The sequence below is a fragment of the Takifugu rubripes genome, chromosome 18, assembly GCF_901000725.2.
Source record: "Takifugu rubripes chromosome 18, fTakRub1.2, whole genome shotgun sequence".
Classification (NCBI taxonomy): domain Eukaryota; kingdom Metazoa; phylum Chordata; class Actinopteri; order Tetraodontiformes; family Tetraodontidae; genus Takifugu; species Takifugu rubripes.
The window spans coordinates 10074633-10093569 of record NC_042302.1 but is presented as its reverse complement, the minus strand read 5'-3'; the positions used below and the strand labels follow the sequence as shown (position 1 = coordinate 10093569).

General features: G+C 50.8%; 1 protein-coding gene and 2 long non-coding RNA genes across 6 annotated transcripts in view; 1 reads left to right on the top strand and 2 right to left on the bottom strand.

Annotated features, from left to right (window-relative positions):
* Positions 1-11131: 11131 nt before the first annotated feature.
* On the bottom strand, positions 11132-11523 carry LOC115246607 (uncharacterized). Its single transcript, XR_003885720.1, has 3 exons — positions 11424-11523; positions 11270-11350; positions 11132-11179 (listed from the first exon to the last, which is right to left on the bottom strand). It is a non-coding gene; the product is annotated as an uncharacterized lncRNA (long non-coding RNA).
* A 320-nt stretch (positions 11524-11843) lies between these two features.
* LOC115246604 (uncharacterized) lies at positions 11844-13521 on the top strand. The gene is made up of 4 exons (XR_003885717.1): positions 11844-12066; positions 12254-12313; positions 12424-12489; positions 12927-13521. It is a non-coding gene; the product is annotated as an uncharacterized lncRNA (long non-coding RNA).
* Positions 13300-18937, bottom strand: part of phf21b (PHD finger protein 21B) — a 16897-nt gene continuing 11259 nt past the window's right edge. For 3 of the 4 annotated variants that reach the window (XM_029825516.1, XM_029825514.1, XM_029825515.1), the window contains 8 exons: positions 18815-18931; positions 18653-18704; positions 18471-18547; positions 17479-17533; positions 16879-17225; positions 16719-16785; positions 15827-15930; positions 13300-15550 (listed from right to left, as the gene is read on the bottom strand). In XM_029825516.1, the coding sequence (XP_029681376.1) occupies positions 15434-15550; positions 15827-15930; positions 16719-16785; positions 16879-17225; positions 17479-17533; positions 18471-18547; positions 18653-18704; positions 18815-18931 (936 nt within the window). In that variant the 3' untranslated portion in view covers positions 13300-15433. The remainder of the gene's footprint in view (positions 15551-15826; positions 15931-16718; positions 16786-16878; positions 17226-17478; positions 17534-18470; positions 18548-18652; positions 18705-18814; positions 18932-18937) is intronic. The other variant, XM_029825517.1, reaches the window with a different exon arrangement.

Below are 18937 nucleotides of genomic sequence, written 5' to 3'. Positions count from 1 at the left end.
CAACAAGTTTAAGGGGGGAGAGAGAGTCACAGACGGAGAGAGAGAGTCACAGACGGAGAGAGAGAGACACAGACGGAGAGAGAGAGACACAGACGGAGAGAGAGTCACAGACGGAGAGAGAGAGACACAGACGGAGAGAGAGAGACACAGACGGAGAGAGTCACAGACTGAGAGAGAGAGAGTCACAGATGGAGAGAGTCACAGACTGAGAGAGTCACAGACAGAGAGAGAGTCACAGACGGAGAGAGAGAGTCACAGACGGAGAGAGAGAGACACAGACGGAGAGAGAAAGACACAGACGGAGAGAGAGAGACACAGACGGAGAGAGAGTCACAGACTGAGAGAGAGAGAGTCACAGATGGAGAGAGTCACAGACTGAGAGAGTCACAGACAGAGAGAGAGTCACAGACGGAGAGAGAGAGTCACAGACGGAGAGAGAGAGACACAGACGGAGAGAGAGACACAGACGGAGAGAGAGAGAGTCACAGACGGAGAGAGAGAGACACAGACGGAGAGAGAGAGACACAGACGGAGAGAGAGAGAGTCACAGACGGAGAGAGAGAGACACAGACGGAGAGAGAAAGACACAGACGGAGAGAGAGTCACAGACTGAGAGAGAGAGAGTCACAGATGGAGAGAGTCACAGACTGAGAGAGTCACAGACGGAGAGAGAGTCACAGACGGAGAGAGAGAGTCACAGACGGAGAGAGAGAGACACAGACGGAGAGAGAGACACAGACGGAGAGAGAGAGAGTCACAGACGGAGAGAGAGAGACACAGACGGAGAGAGAGAGACACAGACGGAGAGAGAGAGAGTCACAGACGGAGAGAGAGAGCCACAGAGGGAGAGAGCCACAGACGGAGAGAGTCACAGACGGAGAGAGAGAGACACAGACGGAGAGAGAGAGTCACAGAGAGAGAGAGAGTCACAGACGGAGAGAGAGACAGACGGAGAGAGAGTCACAGACTGAGAGAGAGAGAGTCACAGAGAGAGAGAGTCACAGACGGAGAGATAGAGACACAGACGGAGAGCAAGAGAGTCACAGACGGAGAGAGTCACAGACTGAGAGAGAGTCACCGACGGAGGGAGAGAGAGAGTCACAGACGGAGAGAGAGAGTCACAGACGGAGAGAGAGACAGTCACAGAGAGAGAGACAGTCACAGACGGAGAGAGAGCCACAGAGAGAGAGAGAGACAGTCACAGTCAGAGAGAGAGAGTCACAGACCTTCACATTCTATGTAAGATGTCTGTGTAGCTTCTCAGTCATCCAGGTGATAGTTATCCAAGTAAGCTCTCTGAGTTGACTGGACCCCACCAACGACCCTACCTATGACCCTACTGACGACCCTACCTATGACCCTACTGACGACCCTACCGACGACCCTACCGACGACTACCGGCGACCCTACCGACGACCCTACCGACGACCCTACCGACGACTACCGACGACCCTACCGACGACCCTACCAATGACCCTACCAACGACCCTACCAACGACCCTACTAATGACCCTACCGACAACCCTACCGAGGAGCCTACCGACGACCCTACCAACGACCCTACCGACGACTACCGACGACCCTACCGACGACCCTACCGATGACCCTACCGACGACCCTACCAATGACCCTACCAACAACCCTACCGACAACCCTACCGAGGAGCCTACCGACGACCCTACCAATGACCCTACCAACAACCCTACCGACAACCCTACCGAGGAGCCTACCGACGACCCTACCGAGGAGCCTACCGACGACCCTACCGAGGAGCCTACCGACAACCCTACCGAGGAGCCTACCGATGACCCTACCGACGGCCCTACCGACGACCCTACCGACGACCCTACCGACGACCCTACCGACGACCTGTCAGGAAGTGGAGTCCAGTCGACGCAGAGGTCTTACGTGGATACACACTCTGTAGTTAAAGTCCTAAATGATGCAGCAGGCTGACGTGAGCACAGGTGACATTTGCTGAACGTGTGTAAACATCAGAACGATGCGGTTTATTCAGATGTAATCAGCTCTAATCAGTCTTCCTTCCTGTCACCAGCCTGATTAAACATGTAAAAACAGAACTGAATGTTTCTCTAACTGTTGACGAAAGTTTCTATTCGATATTCAGGATGATTGGGGAGCAGTGAGCTGCTCCTGAGGACGCAGTTAGCATGCTAAGCTAAAGGGAGGGTTTCAGAAGTCAAGCAGAAGCACCTGGAGACTGAAGAGGCCACAGGTGACCCTGAACCTTCAATTCAGTTTGTAAAGATCAGCAGTTACTTCAGGGTTTGGGTAAAATGCATCATGGGAGTTGTAGTGTTTGGACACGCCTCCTTTTTCACATCAGGCTGGGCCACATCATTGACCCCCCCCCCAACTCACCCTAACTGACCACAACTCACCCCTCACTTTGCAGCAAAAAATGTTGAGTACTTTGGTACACACTACGTAGCACACACTCTCTCTCACACACACGCACTTATTCACACACACTCTCTCTCACACACACGCACTTATTCACTCACACTCTCTCACACACACACACATTCACTCACACTCTCTCTCACACACACACACTTATTCACACACACTCTCTCACACACACTTATTCACTCACACTCTCTCACACACACTTATTCACTCACACTCTCTCTCACACACACACACTTATTCACACACACTCTCTCACACACACTTATTCACTCACACTCTCTCACACACACACACTCAGACACACACTCTCTCACACACACACACACACACACTCAGACCCACACGTAGCGTGCAGCGTCGTGGAAATCAACCAAATCTGGGTTAATGTTTCAGGAATGAGAGCTGAGGAATTATGGGATGCGGGAATCCCCAAATCCAAAGCAGGTGATCAAAGTTCACCTGGAAGAGCTGAAACCTTCAACACACCCTTCAACTGTGTGTGATCATTAACCACTGAGAGAGAGAAGGAAGCAAAGATCGAACAGGTGAGCTGTACCTGCTCATCCAACAGCATCAGCATAGTGGCGCTCATGGTGGGCAATGGTTCAAAGTGAAGGTCACGCAGCCCTTCAAAATAAAAGACCTGTTGTACGTGAACAGAATAAAGGCCATTTCCTCCTATTAAGCTGTTGCATAGCAACCAAACCAGCAAAGTCAAGGTGACCGTTGCAGCGGTGAGACTGACTGATGTTCGTCAACGGACGCATCAGCCCCATTACAGAGTTCACTTGTTGAGCTCCCAACATGCTAGTGCTGAAGTGCTAAAGTGCTAAACCCCAACCACAAGTTGTGACATTATCTGCCTGCTGGTTGAGAGCTATTAGCTTAGCTGTTAGCTCAAGACTGAGGTTGAATACAAACTAAATTCTGTACTGTTGCTCCATGATTTTAGCTTGGGCTCATTAGCATTAGCAGGCGCTCACACACGTCGCAGCCACCTGAAACCGCCTGCGTGTTGACCGAAGGCGGTTTAGTTTCTGTGTGACGACGGTCCGGGAGGCACCAGGACGCAGGTCAACTCCACCCTGATGAGTCCTGATGATAATCAGCGCCACCTGTTGATAACGTGTCATAAACCCTTTATCTAAAAATAAAACAGCGTATTTGTGCTGAATTCATCGGACCTGGATCACGCAGGCAAAGGTCAAAGGTCACCTAACACCATTAACACTGTTAATTAATGTTGGAGGAGCAGAACCCCCCCCCCCCCACACACACACACACATGCCTGCATGCCTGATGATGATGATGGTGGTGATGATGATGATGGTGATGATGGTGATGATGGTGATGATGATGATGATGATGATGGTGATGATGATGATGATGATGGTGGTGATGATGGTGATGATGATGATGGTGGTGATGATGGTGATGATGATGATGATGGTGGTGATGATGATGATGGTGGTGATGATGATGATGGTGGTGATGATGGTGGTGATGATGATGATGATGGTGGTGATGATGATGATGGTGGTGATGATGGTGGTGATGATGATGGTGATGGTGGTGATGATGGTGATGATGATGATGATGGTGGTGATGATGATGGTGGTGATGATGGTGATGATGATGGTGGTGATGATGGTGGTGATGATGATGATGATGGTGATGATGATGGTGGTGATGGTGGTGGTGATGATGATGGTGATGATGGTGATGATGGTGATGATGATGATGATGATGGTGGTGATGATGATGGTGGTGATGATGGTGATGATGATGGTGGTGATGATGGTGGTGATGATGATGATGATGGTGGTGACGATGGTGGTGGTGGTGATGATGATGGTGATGATGATGATGGTGATGATGGTGATGATGGTGATGATGGTGATGAGAGGCGGGGCCCTGGGGCGTTCAGGAGATCAGGTGAGAATACTGAGGCAGCTGCCGCGTTAAAGTGCAGCAACACTAAAATTATGGGATGGAGCTGCCCTCCCTGCAGCAGGTAACGAGAGGACGTCCACCGGCGGGGCCACAAGGATCTAAATGAACGTTTTTATGTTTTTATTTGAGACAGACTTGTGAGACGCAGCAGTTCTCAGAGTGACGGAGTGTCCCTGAATGCATCAGGAACATGGAAACAAAGTGTGTCAGTGTGAAATCAAAGATAAAAACAAAAACCTGTTTCATTCACATGTTTATCTGCTAATCAGACCCAATTATTCCCGTTTTCACTGCTGTGAACAGGTAAACATGTTTACAGTGCTGAGCGCCACACACCTGAAGGGTGCTGCCTGTGCAGTGGTCCCGCAGGTGAACCCCAGCCGTGCTGACAGGTGGTCTGTGCATGGCAGGAAGTGTCCTGCCAACAGTAACCACCGTGACTTTGGCAGGACGCCGAGCGACCAGGAGGGTGGAAACATGGCAGCGTCTCTCAGTAAACAACACACACACACTTAGCTGTTAGCAGTTAGCGCAGCCTCAAACTTTAACAGCTGCCGCGTTAGCTAGCTGACTGAAATGTCAACTAGTAACCTTTTGTTATGAATAGATTTTTCTGGCTTTCAATTTTTGTTTCTGCGACTCTTCTGACAACAAGGATGATGAAGGTGGAGCTGCAGTGAAACTGTTCATTCATTAGCAGCAGCCAACGAGCAGAACAAATACTCAATAATTGGTTAGCAGAGAACACAATTAATGAGATTAAACAACACACCTAACAAGGTAAATGTCACACAAATGTCCTAAAGTGTCGTCTGCACATCTGCTTTATATAATAGTCGTAGTGTGTGTGTGTGTGTGTGTGTGTGAGTGAGTGCGTGTGAGTGCGTGTGTGTGTGCGTGTGTGTGTGCGTGCGAGTGTGTGTGTGTGTGTGTGTGCGTGCGAGTGTGTGTGTGTGGTGATGAATGTGAGTGATCCACATTGGGACCAGGAACCTTCTGAAGGTTCCTGCTGCTCCACACTGTCGACAGTGTTCAGCTGAGCCTCCAGAGTTCAGAAGCACCAGGTGACCATAACTAACGAGTGTCCCCATAACTCCAGAAGTGACCCACAGCTGTTTGACCCGTGGGTCACCTGTGGAAGTGGGCCCTGAGCAGGCTGCGCTGCTCCCCCTGCTGGCGGCATTATTCACTGCGCCCTGAGTTAATATTCTGTTTGTCTCTTTCGTTCTTTTATTTCTGCTCTCTGATTCGACCAGGCTCCGTTGTTTCACTGACCAACCGACCAGTCGGACCTTCCCCTCTTTTAAAGCTGCGATTCAAATATAAAATGTGGACTTCGAGATAAACAAATTCTGTTTCTCAGCTTCCAGCGCTGTCGAGGCCGTTCGTGACGTCATTGTTGGTGACCGCAGCAGCTCCAGTGGTGACCAACAGGTGGCGCTGTTTTACAACATTGTTGACGGTTTTATATTAATGTTGACGGGTTTATATTAATGTTGACGGGTTTATATTAATGTTGACGGCTTTGCATTATTTTGATGGTTTTACATTAATTATGACGGTTTTACATTAATCTTGATGTTTTTACATTAATTATGACGGTTTTACATTAATCTTGATGTTTTTACATTAATTTTGATCGTTATGTATTAACGTTCTTTCTATTAGTTTCTGTGAAAGAATAAAACTTAATGACCGACGAAACTTTTTCCTTCTTCCGTTTGAGGACAACTTCCGGTGATGAGCGAACTGTGTGCACGCGCAGCCTCCCTGCGTTTGCCCGGGAAATGTGTGTGTGTGTGTGTGTGTGTGTGTGTGTGTGTGTGTGTGTGTGTGTGTGTGTGTGTGTGTGTGTGTGTGTGTGTGTGTGTGTGTGTTGCTACTCGGCTCATTTGCTAACTTTTGGGTTTAGGCTTTGTTCGCTTTCGTGCTGCGACTTTCAGCTCATTTTAAACCTCAAACAAGAAGAAAACACCAAGTATTTTAAGAGAAACGCGTCCGTTCGATGGAGTATTGATGACCTGAGTCAGAAACTAATTATTGGGTTTATTACCTCCCTTCAGAAATGACGTCACTGGCGGAGCAGCGGGCTGAAATTGGTGAAATCAATCATTGAAATCTTAATTATTTCACTTCTGTTGCGCTTTATTTAAGATCTGAGGTCATTTTGACCCTTTGTTCTGCTCAGATTTACAATAGTTTGACCCCATAATTTGAATCCTAAACGTTTGTGACGTGAACACGAAATCAAAATATTCCGGAGTCAGATTATAGTCAGAAGTCTAAAGTTTAATCTGCTGTGTTTGTTCATGTTTTGGTGTTTAACTGAAGATGTGGACAGGAAGCTGGTTTCCTGATCTTTGATTTCAGGCTCATTAGAGTCGCTGGGGAATGTTTCCAGCGTCATCATTAACGCGGGAATGTTCCCCTAACAGCGGGCCGCCACTTCCTGCCCGCGTGGCGCCACTTCCTGCCCGCGGGGCGCCACTTCCTGCCCGCGGGGCCGCCACTTCCTGCCCGCGGGGCGCCACTTCCTGCCCGCGGGGCGCCACTTCCTGCCCGCGGGGCCGCCACTTCCTGACCCTTCTCGCCCCATTGGCGCCACACGGAATGCTGCAGGTGTTCAGAACAGAATCACTAGTTATTCCTGTTTTAATGTCACCTGCCGGACGTCTGGAGCTGTGCTGCCGTTCGCGCTCCCTCAGAGACGCGGAGACGGTTTATTTCGGAATATAAACGCCTTGGATTTGTAACGAAGAGCAGCTCTTTTAGATGCCAAAACGCCCCGTTTGAAGCCACATTTCACTCCTTTGCGAGAGGAATCCGGGAAAACAAACGTCCCCTTTGACCTTGGCTGCCTGATCAGGAGCTGAGACGATCAAACCCAACGGATTTCTCTGGGGGAATCAACACGAGTCAACATCTGTCTGCATGTGTTTCAGGAGCCGTATGGATTGGGAACGCCTGAATGTGTTCTGGCCCGAAGGCGGCGGCGCCGTCGACCCAAGCCAGAGACACTTCCCTCCCAACATCTGCCATCAAAATTCCGACCGGAAGAGGGAGGGAAAAAACCAAAAACGGTTCCAACTCCTAAAAATATCAAGTTTCTGGGATTTCTGGTGCCACCGTTGGTCCAAATATCGGCTCCAGCCAACACGTAGAGAAACTGGCCCGGAAGGCTCCTCCGTCCTGCCAGAACCGGAAAGACTTCAGGAGACATTTTCCAATATTCCTGTTTTGGTTTTTCTTTGCTTCCAACGAAAGTGGGAGAAACAAGGAGACGTGCACGAGCCGGCTCCAGGAAGCTCCAGGAAGCTCCAGGAGGCTCCAGGAAGCTCCAGGAGGCTCCAGGAGGCTCCAGGAAGCTCCAGGAGGCTCCAGGAGGCCATGAACTGACACCAGCTCCTGCTCAAGGTCCAGAGGAGGACATGTTCTGATGAATGAGTTCCAATCCACCAGAACTCCGACACCAAACATTCTGCGTCTGTTTCAGTGCTGTTAAGTGAGCGTCGGAACGCCGGGGGGGGGGGATCTAAACGGGTTCCTGGGGTTCTGGTGACACTCGTTCCGCTCCCATTATTCCCAGTGATTAATGGTTACCTGGGGACTGACCATTACTGTTTAGCCTTCATTCACTAATGAAGAGTGATGAACTGGCCGCTCCACCCATGGGTGGACCCCACCCCTGGAACAGGCCCCACCCCTGGAACAGGCCCCACCCATGGGTGGACCCCACACCTGGAACAGGCCCCACCCCTGGAACAGGCCCCACCCATGGGTGGACCCCACCCCTGGAACAGGCCCACCCCTGGAACAGGCCCCACCCATGGGTGGACCCCACCCCTGGAACAGACCCCACCCCTGGAACAGGCCCCACCCATGGGTGGACCCCACCCCTGGAACAGGCCCCACCCCTGGAACAGGCCCCACCCATGGGTGGACCCCACCCCTGGAACAGGCCCCACCCCTGGGTGGACCCCACCCCTGGAACAGGCCCACCCCTGGAACAGGCCCCACCCATGGGTGGACCCCACCCCTGGAACAGGCCCCACCCCTGGAACAGGCCCCACCCCTGGAACAGGCCCACCCCTGGAACAGGCCCCACCCCTGGGTGGACCCCACCCCTGGAACAGGCCCCACCCATGGGTGGACCCCACCCCTGGAACAGGCCCCACCCCTGGGTGGACCCCACCCCTGGAACAGGCCCCACCCCTGGAACAGGCCCCACCCCTGGGTGGACCCCACCCCTGGAACAGGCCCCACCCCTGGCCTCACATGCTGACATAGATTAACTTCTAAAATAAACCTTGGATCTGATCCATTTGGTTCTCTTTAATAAGATAATTTATGTCACCAACAAGTAAACAGATATAGTATAACAGCATATTAGTCAATAACGTAAAATGTACAGATTCAGATCGAAATAAAAGGGACCTGTTGTGATTAATGAGGTGAGACTAATTAGGGTGGAGGCCTAAATGGGTCCGTCCCGACCCCCCCGACCCCCCAACTCAGGGCTGGGGTTCTGATTTAACCCTGCTGCTCTCTTTAAGTGTGTTGTGCATTAAAGACTTAAATGTGAACGTCTGATCTGCACGAGGAGGGAAAGATCCAGTTGATATCAACCTTCAACAGTCAGAATACTGGACCTCAGTGGAAGCTCAGCCAGGTGTGTTCTGGCCCCCACAAACCAGGTAATAGCAGGGACATCATGATGCATGCGCCTCTTTGGACGGTGTTAGCCTAATGCTAATTAGCCTAGCTTGGAGTGTGCTGGAGTGTGTCAGGTGTGTGTTGGTGTGTGTCAGGAGTGTGCCAGGTGTGTGTGCCAGGTGTGTGTGTCAGGTGTGTCAGGAGTGTGTCAGGTGTGTGTTGGTGTGTGTCAGGTGTGTGTGCCAGGTGTGTGTGTCAGGTGTGTCAGGAGTGTGTCAGGTGTGTGTTGGTGTGTGTCAGGTGTGTGTGCCAGGTGTGTGTGTCAGGTGTGTCAGGAGTGTGTCAGGTGTGTGTTGGTGTGTGTCAGGTGTGTGCCAGGTGTGTGCCAGGTGTGTGTGCCAGGTGTGTGTGTCAGGTGTGTCAGGAGTGTGTTGGTGTGTGTCAGGTGTGTGCCAGGTGTGTGTGCCAGGTGTGTCAGGAGTGTGTTGGAGTGTGTCAGGAGTGTGTTGGAGTGTGTCAGGTGTGTGCCAGGTGTGTGTCAGGTGTGTGCTAGGTGTGTGTCAGGAGTGTGTTGGAGTGTGTCAGGTGTGTGGTGGAGTGTGTGGAATCGGCTGCTTTGACCTTTTTATGGGAAATGAAAATAAGTGGATGAATAAATTTCTAATTTAACTCGTATTTGTTCACATCAAGTCCACGTTCCTCTCTGAGAGCAGAGGTCCTCACTTTGGCCCAGGCACAGCTCAGCACACGTCACTGGCACCATTTCAGTTCTCAATCTCTATAAATCCAGATTTAGGCTGGAAAACAAAATCTTGCTCCGAGTTTCAGTGGGAGTTTCTTCAGTAAATTCAGCGTCTGCTTTGGTTCAATACGCGGAATATTAATGAGCACCTCTCATTTTTAAGTTTAGAATTCCGTGTTAACAGGTATTAATGTCGTACAGAATAAATGTTCAATCGGATTAGATTCAGTCGCGAGCTCGATGCCAGGTTTGGAGACTCGGATGTGCTGCCACCTTGTGGCCAAAACGGGATACAACGATTTCGAGCGCGGTGGAGGATTTTCTTTCACAAAGTGAAGATTTTAATTTCACAAAAAGTAAACAACACAATATCCGCATGTGCAGAGACGAAGGCAGTGATTTTCATATTTGTTCAGATGTCAGACAGGAAGTTCTCCAGATGTGTCGTTACGCTGAAGCTGCTGGAAGGAAGCTGGTGTCAGAGTCTCTCAGGGGGGTGAGGACCATCGTGATGTGTAGCTCAGGTGTTTAAACATACGGCTGTGCTTCTGAAGGTTCCTGGTTCGAATCCCTTATCCTACTTTTAGAGTAACGAGTGTCCAACTTGAATGTCAAAAGTCCCATGAGGACATCAGCTCCCGTGCCCCGACGGCCTGGTGGGAAGGAGCGCGACCGTAAGTCGCCAGTGGTGCCGCGTCTGGTTTGAGTCCCGTCTGTGCCTGATGGGGATTAAGGGAGGGGGCCGTGTCCCCTCCCGAAGCCCGGGACCATAAATGGAGGGTGTTACGGACCATGTGATGGGCAGCAGCTGGAGTTTTACTGGGAGTTGATTAATTTAATTAATGCATTAAAGTAGTTCACAAAAGGAGAACTTTTACTTCCATGACTCAACATAGTCAATGTTCACCCATCCATGAAAAGACAAACACAAGAATTTTGAACAATTCTAAGTGAGGTTGGAGTTCCTCATCACACGTGGGCAGCGAGATGGAAACATAATTAACATTATCCACAAAGGAGACATAAATAAATGTGACGGTCGGACCTTCTGTACAGCAGCGCAAAGGTAGGACTGGGTATTGTTTTTCAGGGGGGAACCCCCCCACGCGCGCGCACACACACACACACACACACACACACACACACACACACACACACACACACACACACACTCTGATGTTTGCAGGATTCTTTTACAGAGCTGCCAAAACAGCCTCCGATCTTTCATTTCCATCCTGGTATGTGAAAAATGAAAAGAACTCTGGCTGCAGTCTGTTGGGTGGGGGGGGGGGGGGGGGGGGGGGATCCACTTCACCACAGGTGCGTCACCTGTGTCCTCAGGAGATCCTTCACGATGTTGGCCAGGAGGAGCCTCACGGCCCTGGGACCCAGAGAGCTCTGGGGATGAATCCACAGCGCATAAAAACTCATGAATTGTCGTATTTTCTGCAAAAAAATCAGTGAAAATCAGGGATTCCAGCCTGCTACCTGTCCTGATGACCTCGCCCAGGTCGTCCAGCAGGCTGACGGTGCTCCCTGGGGCCCCGGGCTCCAGGTTAGAGGAGTCCCCTATAATTAATTAACAAAGGGTTCGGATTGATCACGTTTCAGTCTTCTCAATACACACAAACAGTGGAACGACCTCTTTTCTCTCTCTGCTCCTTTGTGCTGAGCAGAAGCCAAAGGTCAAAGGACAACTTCACCTCTTCGTCTTCCTGGCGTCGTTGCCACCGCATCAGCACCTTTGTCATCAGCACAGGAAGAGTTTACAGCTAGTTCACAGCTCACCACATTATATTAACTTACCCAGTGTTGATAGCATGCTTGTAAAAATGGTTGGAGAGTGAGAGTGTGTCTGGGTTTGGTGTTCGTCCCTTCTCATATTCATTTTCGAGGTCCCTGAAGGCAACATAGATTCTATTAAACGATGTTCAGGGTGCGTTTCAAAATAATGATGTCCGGAACGATACATACGGAACCTTTGTTGGGGGAATCTAAAAACTGTAACACCTCGCGTGAGCTCGTCTAACAAAACAACTGGGAAAGATCAAAACTAAAGTTTATCATTTTAAAAAAGTTTAATTCCAACTGCATGTTTACTCATAACAAATTAGAGCAAATAATATTCTTTGTAGAGCATTCCGTGTGTTCTGTATCTTGTTCTTTAGGTGTGAACCCTTAAAATAATAATAGAATAAAAACAGTGATAACACATATTAGCCCGTGGGTGTCCACATCAAACTGGAGGACATGCAGAGAACAGCTCATCTCTTCCACGGATAAAGGTAAATATCCTTAAATTTGCATTTGCTAAATCACATTTGCGGAATGGGAACTTAAACACAACTATTGTCGGATTAAGGAAGTTTAACTGGATCAAAAACCCACTAAACAGTTGCTTTGATTCTGTTGAGAGTAGATCTACATCTTAGATTAGATCAGGATTAAACCTGAATTCCTTCTTCCGCCCAGAAATGGAACATTGAAGAGTCAAAGTCCGTCCTGCAAATGTTTCCCTCCACAAGCAGGAAGGTTCTGTTTCCACCTCTGTTCAAAAAACCCTCTCAATAAATGTCTCTACATAAATGATACAGTTTGTGTGGTCATGTGACCAGCCTGAGCCGATCACATGGTCATCGCAGGTTCAGGAAGAACCTGAAGGCGTCGTCCATCCGGATCGTGTGGAACATCTTCAAACCTCTGATCAGGTGAGACTGTGGAACACCTGTGTGACCCCATTTCCCTGTAGTCACAGGTTTGGCAGGAAGTTGACATATGTGAACTTCCTGGCGGAGCTCAGAGATCACGTGACCTGCGAGCAGCTCTTGGTTCCTCCAGAGGTCGTCAGGTACTGACCTCACGAGTACGGCGATCCTCACGTTAGGGTCCTGGAGACGTTCCTCCGGGAGCTTCCTGAGCCTCTGCTGAGGTCCAGGAGCTGCTGGGTGAGTGGTCATGTGACAGGAAGTGGCGTTGCAGGTGAAGAGCGTTGTTGTTGAGAGCAGCCTGAGGGTCAGCAGGTGTCAGCAGATCCTTGAAGGTCTTCCTGAACATCAGCTGATGGTCACAACGTTCCTGTTCTGCTTCCTACACGCCGCCGCGTCGGGGCCCCGCCTCTAACCAATGAGGCGCCTTCCTTCCTCAGGTGTCGCAGGAGAGCATCGTGAAGATGAGCGCAGCAAACCTGGCCTGTGTTCGGGATCAACCTGGTGAGGCCGCGCCCCGGCTCGGCGTCCCGGCTCGGCGCCGCTCGGCGTGTTCAGCTGCGCACCTGCACAGGTAGCACCCAGAACACCAGCAGGGAGGGAGACGCCTCACTTCCTGTCTGATGGACCCTCCCCCCTGGCGGTGACGCTCTCACGACCTCTGATGTCTTCACCTCAGTGGGCGGAGCCTGTGAACAGGCCACATCGCGTCGGCCATCTTTGTAAGCAGATGTCAGAACCGTTTTTAATTTTGTTAATTTTGATTAAATGGATTTGAGGCCTAAAGGAGCAGAAACAGACGACACTCGCGTTTTCTTCCTCCTTTTGTTTATTTATGACTCTTTTATAAGAACTCGGTACAAAAAGTGAGACTACGAACCGTTGACCTTTCTCCACCGATCACGTTTAAATGCATCAAAGAAACAAAAACTACGTTGGCATATTTAAGACAAACACGTCCTACACATGAACTACGGCGGCGGCGTCCTCGCAGCCACAACGCAAACGTCTACGTCAGCACGCCTTCTACACGCTCCTCGTGCCAAAAACCCCCCAAAGCAGAACTGGAAACCAAAACGTCTTTTTTTGCTGTTTGATAAAAGAATATAAAAATGTTTTTGTTCAAATGTCGTGTCGTGTATTAAAATAGATCTGTTTAAGCACAGTTTCTCCCGGAGAGTCTAGGAACGGATGGCGAGGCTGCTGGGGGCGGGGCCAACGGCGCTGATATGGGTTGTCTGCAGCCTCAGGTGTCACATGGTACATTCTGACGGATGATGTCATGGCTGAAGGCAGGTGAGCGCGCTGGAGCCGGCGGCGCAGGTTCAGAGCCTCCACTTCCTGTCCAACACCTCAACCTCCTGATATTTGATGAATTTTAGTTGAATTTTTCCGTGGATAAAGCAAAGCGCCGCGAGTCCGATCGAGACTTAAAAGTTGGAGCAGCAGGTTAAACTGATCCGAGATCAGATCTTTGAGCCCTTTGAACCGCCGAGCAGCAGCTGATCGTCAGCTCCCGGTAGCTTCCATCACTCGGGACTTTTATTTTGAAGGTGACTTCAGGAAGTGATGTCAGACTCTGAACACTGACCAACAGCTTTTTCATTTAAAATCTGTCGGGTTCTGAAGGAACGTCAGAACCGCGTCGGGGCCGTTTGGGCGGACTCGTGACCTTTTGTTGGCTGCTTTGTGCTCTGCTCAGATATGATTCTAAACATTTAACGCTCTGTTCATAAAGGCATTTTTCTGACATGAGGTTGTGCATCAACGGAGCGGCGCCACGAGGACGAGAACTGAAACAAAACCTTTCTGGACCAGCAGGAAGACTCGTGAGACGCACGCACGCACGCACGCACGCACGCACGTGGCCTCGTATGTTCTGGTGGGTGAATGAAGGAGAAGCTGCACGTGTACTTGAGGCAGTGCTCATCTGTCCAGATGAGAGTCTGAGGAAAACAAAACGCTTTTTGGCATCTTCTGCTTAAAGGAACCCAACGGCACACACCCAGTGGTGCGTTCGAGTGCAGCTGGGAAAAGAAACACTTGTGTCCTCCATCTGTCTGACGGCTTGTTTTCTGTGTAAATCTCACATTTGCTGTTTTTGTTTGTTTCTGGAGGAGCAGAACGGTGATATTCAGGAGGGATTTGGACCCTCAACCCCAGCCAAACGCTTCACTTTTCATAGAATTGAGCCGATTTTGGGGAAAGTCCAAACTGGATGGAGTCTCGGTGAGCTGGCATTGAATGTTTGCAGAGGTAAACAATGCTCCTCTCCACCTGCTTCTCCCAGATGTTCCCACATGATTCCTGATGTCAGAGCGTTTAAACAGAAAATGAGCCGTGAGGCATTCAGGGACTCTGGATAAGTCAGAAAACAAAGTGATGAGGATGCGACATATGTACAGTTTTCACTTTGAACGCGCCACACTTTCACGTCTCAACAGGCATCAGCATGAAAATACTAAAATCTCCACTAGAAATGCTCATTTCTGTAGTTTCATCTTAAATACTTTTGTCTTTATAATACTGAAAAAGTTATTCTATTTTGTTTGAAGGCTCGTTTACGTGCACGATGAAACATCGTCCTGAATCGATATGGCAGAAACATTGTTCGTAACGGGAGAACAAACGTGGATCGTCCGCTGTGGTCGTGGCCAACTCTCGTCCTCCCTCGCCATCTGTGGAACGCCGGTGGCGTCCGTGCGCGGCCTGACCGTGTCAATACGTTAAGGCCAAGAAGATGAAGAAAGAAAAATAAAGAAAGGAATCTCGTAAGCACTGGAGGTGTCGGGTTTAAAAATACTGGAGCAGAGGAAACCAATGGCTGCCCTCCAGCACCGAGGGGGCGGGGCTAATTGTCTGCATTGTCCTGGCTCTTTAGCAGGGGCGTGGCCTAGGGCGGCGGTGCTGGTGGCTGTGATCCGGGACCGGGCCGGTGGCGAGGCCGTCAGGGTGACCTGGAAGAGTCGCGTTGGATCAGTCGGATCAGAGCTTTGAGACGGTCGAGCGACGCCTGAGTGTCCCTCTGCTCCCCCAACAGGTGCTCCCGCAGCTCCATGCACCTCTGCAAACAGGAAACATCATCATCCTGACGGGGCCGTCCGACCCGGCGTGACCTTCAGGGTTCTGTTCCTCAGGACCTCCTGTACACGTGGAACCACGGACCGGTTCCAGCTCCGCAGCTGAGGTCCAGGCTTGTTGGTGCTCTCCACCAGTTACAGGTCAGGTGACAGGAAGTGAGCGGAGGAACTGATCCTCAGACCGCTGGTTACCACGGCAACCCCAACATGGGCCCAGTCCCCGGGGCGACACAGATGTTGAGCCCAGCTGCTGTTCTTACCTTGATGGTGTCGGTCAGCTTCTTGTCCTGTTCCTCCAGGTAAACCTGCTCGTTCTTCAGCTCGTTGTTCCGTCGCAGCAGCCGTCGCTTTTCCTCCTGTCTCACTGCACACACACACGCACACGCACACACACACACACACAGACACACAGACACACACGCACACACACACACAGACACACACACGCACACACACACACAGACACACACGCACACACGCCATCAGTGTTTGTTCTCACACACGCACACACACACGCCATCAGTGTTTGTTCTCTCACACACACACACACACAGACACGCGCACACACACACACACACGCACACACACAGACACGCGCACACACACACAGACACACACGCACACACACACACACACACACACACACACAGACACGCGCACACACACACACACACACACGCACACACACACACACACACAGACACGCCATCAGTGTTTGTTCTCACACACACACACACACACACACACACACACACGCGCACACAGACACACACACGCACACACACACACACACACACAGACACGCCATCAGTGTTTGTTCTCACACACACACACACGCCATCAGTGTGTTCTCACGCACACACGCACCATCAGTGTTTGTTCTCACACACACACACACACACGCGCACACACACGCACCATCAGTGTTTGTTCTCACACGCACACACACACACACTCACACACACACACGCCATCAGTGTTTGTTCTCACACACACACACACACACACACACACACTCACACACGCCATCAGTGTTTGTTCTCACACACACACACACGCGCACCATCAGTGTTTGTTCTCACACGCACACACACACACACTCACACACACACACGCCATCAGTGTTTGTTCTCACACACACACACGTCTCACCTGTCTTGTGTGTGACGTAGGACTGGATGAAGTTGTGAGGCCATGACATGTTTTCCTTGTTCAGGACCTGAAGATCAGGAAGAGGCAGATTACACCTGAACGTGGCCTGGACCTGCAGCCTGGACCTGCAGCCTGGCGGTACCGTGAGAGGGTGCAGTACCTTCTTCTGGCACTTGGGGCAGTACCAGGGGCCTCTGGGTGGGGTTTTCAGAGGGGGGTGGAGACAGTTGGGGTGGAAGGCTCGGGGGCAGTTGTGGCAGGGCTGCAGCTCTCCGTCCTCCTTACAGATGGCACAGTGGTCTTCATGCTCCAGCTGGTCCTGGACACACAGGAAGCTGACATTAGAACACCGTTGTGGGCTCAGATTCTGGGCCGGTGCGAGGCGCTGAATGAAGGAAGAACCGACTTTAAGAGTGGATGAAAGGAGCGTTAGCCCAGGTCCGAGTCCCCCGTGACCATGTGACCATGTGACCATGTGACCTACCTTCCAGCAGAAGTCCTCAGTGTCTAGCGTGTAAATGAAGCAGAGCACAGGTTAGTAGCTGCAGGTGTGGTTAGCTTAGCATGCAACACTGATGCCAGTTCATGTCCAACATCAGAACTCTCCAGAACAGAATCTTCCTTCCCACATTCCTCAAAAGGTGTTATTTGCCCTGCACTAGTCCGGCCCAGAGTTGTGGGGTTAAACCGAGATGCCTCTGGAACACCTGTAAGCTCGAGCCTCTCATCTTGGCTCTGATTGGTCGGCTGTGTGGGTTACCTCGTGCTGTCAGGAAGAGGGAGGTGTCCAGGTAATGTGACGGCACACGTTTCCTCTGCAGACAGACAGGACATGAAGCAAAGTCAGCAGGTGTCAGGTGGAACCTTTGAGGAGGAGCAGGAAGCAGATTCGGACCTCTCGGGGATAGATTAGATCACATGATCACTCTAGATGGGATCTCATTAACATCTAGTCTCTCTGTGAGGAATCTAGGAGTAACTTTTGATCAAAATCTCTCCTTCAACTCCCACATTAAATTAGTCTCTAGAAGAGCCTTTTTCCACCTGAGGAACATCACAAAGATCAGGAAGCTGCTGACCCACCATGATGCTGAAGTTAGTCCAGCTTTTGTTCCTTCAGGCTGGACTATTGTGATTCTTTATTATCAGGGGGTCCAAACAACTCTTTAAGAAGCCTCCAGCTGATCCAAAATGCTACAGCCAGAGTTCTGACAGGTACTGACCACAGAGGTCACATGACTCCTCATGACACCAGGCCCAGGTACGGGAGGCTGACTCCATCTCTACTAACTCTGTAGTTCCAGTTACTATCAGACATAATTATCATATTTAGAGGCTCCTCTAATTATTATATTAACATCTTAGTTCTGCTGCTGGAGGCCGAAGCTGCCGGGGTCCAGAACCAGGATCACCTGATCACCAGGATGCTGGAACCCTGCTGGCTCATGGTCTGGTCTCCCCTCCCCTCCCCTCCCATCTCACCTCCTCCATCCTCCTACTCTCCTCTCTTCCCCTCTTCTTTCTTTCTTTCCTCCCCTCCTCTCCTCCTCCTCACACCCCCCCCCCCCCCCATATCCAACTCCAGGTATCGCTGCTCTCCAAGCTGTGTGGTGACCTCTGACCCCGCTGCTCCCTCACCTGTCCCAGCCGTCTGTTCTAATTCCTGTGTTCCTGTGTTCTACCTGTTCTGTGGAGGCCCTGCAGGCCACTGTGACTAACAGATGCTGTATCAATAAAGAGTGAGTGACCGACCTCTGGCTCCAGCAGGCCGCTGTAGGCAGGGTTGGCTGTGCTGCGCCTCTTCCTCTCCTGCCTCTTCGCCTGGATTTCTGACAATCACAGAAATTCAAACAATATGAATCTACTCAATAATTCTACTGAATCTCATTTTCTATGTGAGGAAGTGACGATGGAAACAGAAGTACTTAACACACCTTCCAGGTGTTCCGTGGTGACGAGGCCCAGGGCCACCATGAAGGCAAGTTTCTGCAGGGGACAGACAGGAAGTGAGTGGCAGGAAGTGAGCGGTGGCGGCGGGAAGTGAGCGGTGGCGGCGGGAAGTGAGCGGTGGCGGCGGGTGGGCGCCCGTCTCTCACCTCGGGGTCTTCATCTTTCTGCAGAGACGTCGGTGCTGGAGTTTGTTGTGGCGAGACGTCTGCCGGGGTTGGAGATCCGTCAGTGCTGTCGGCCGCCTGAGGCTGGATGATGATCACCTGAAC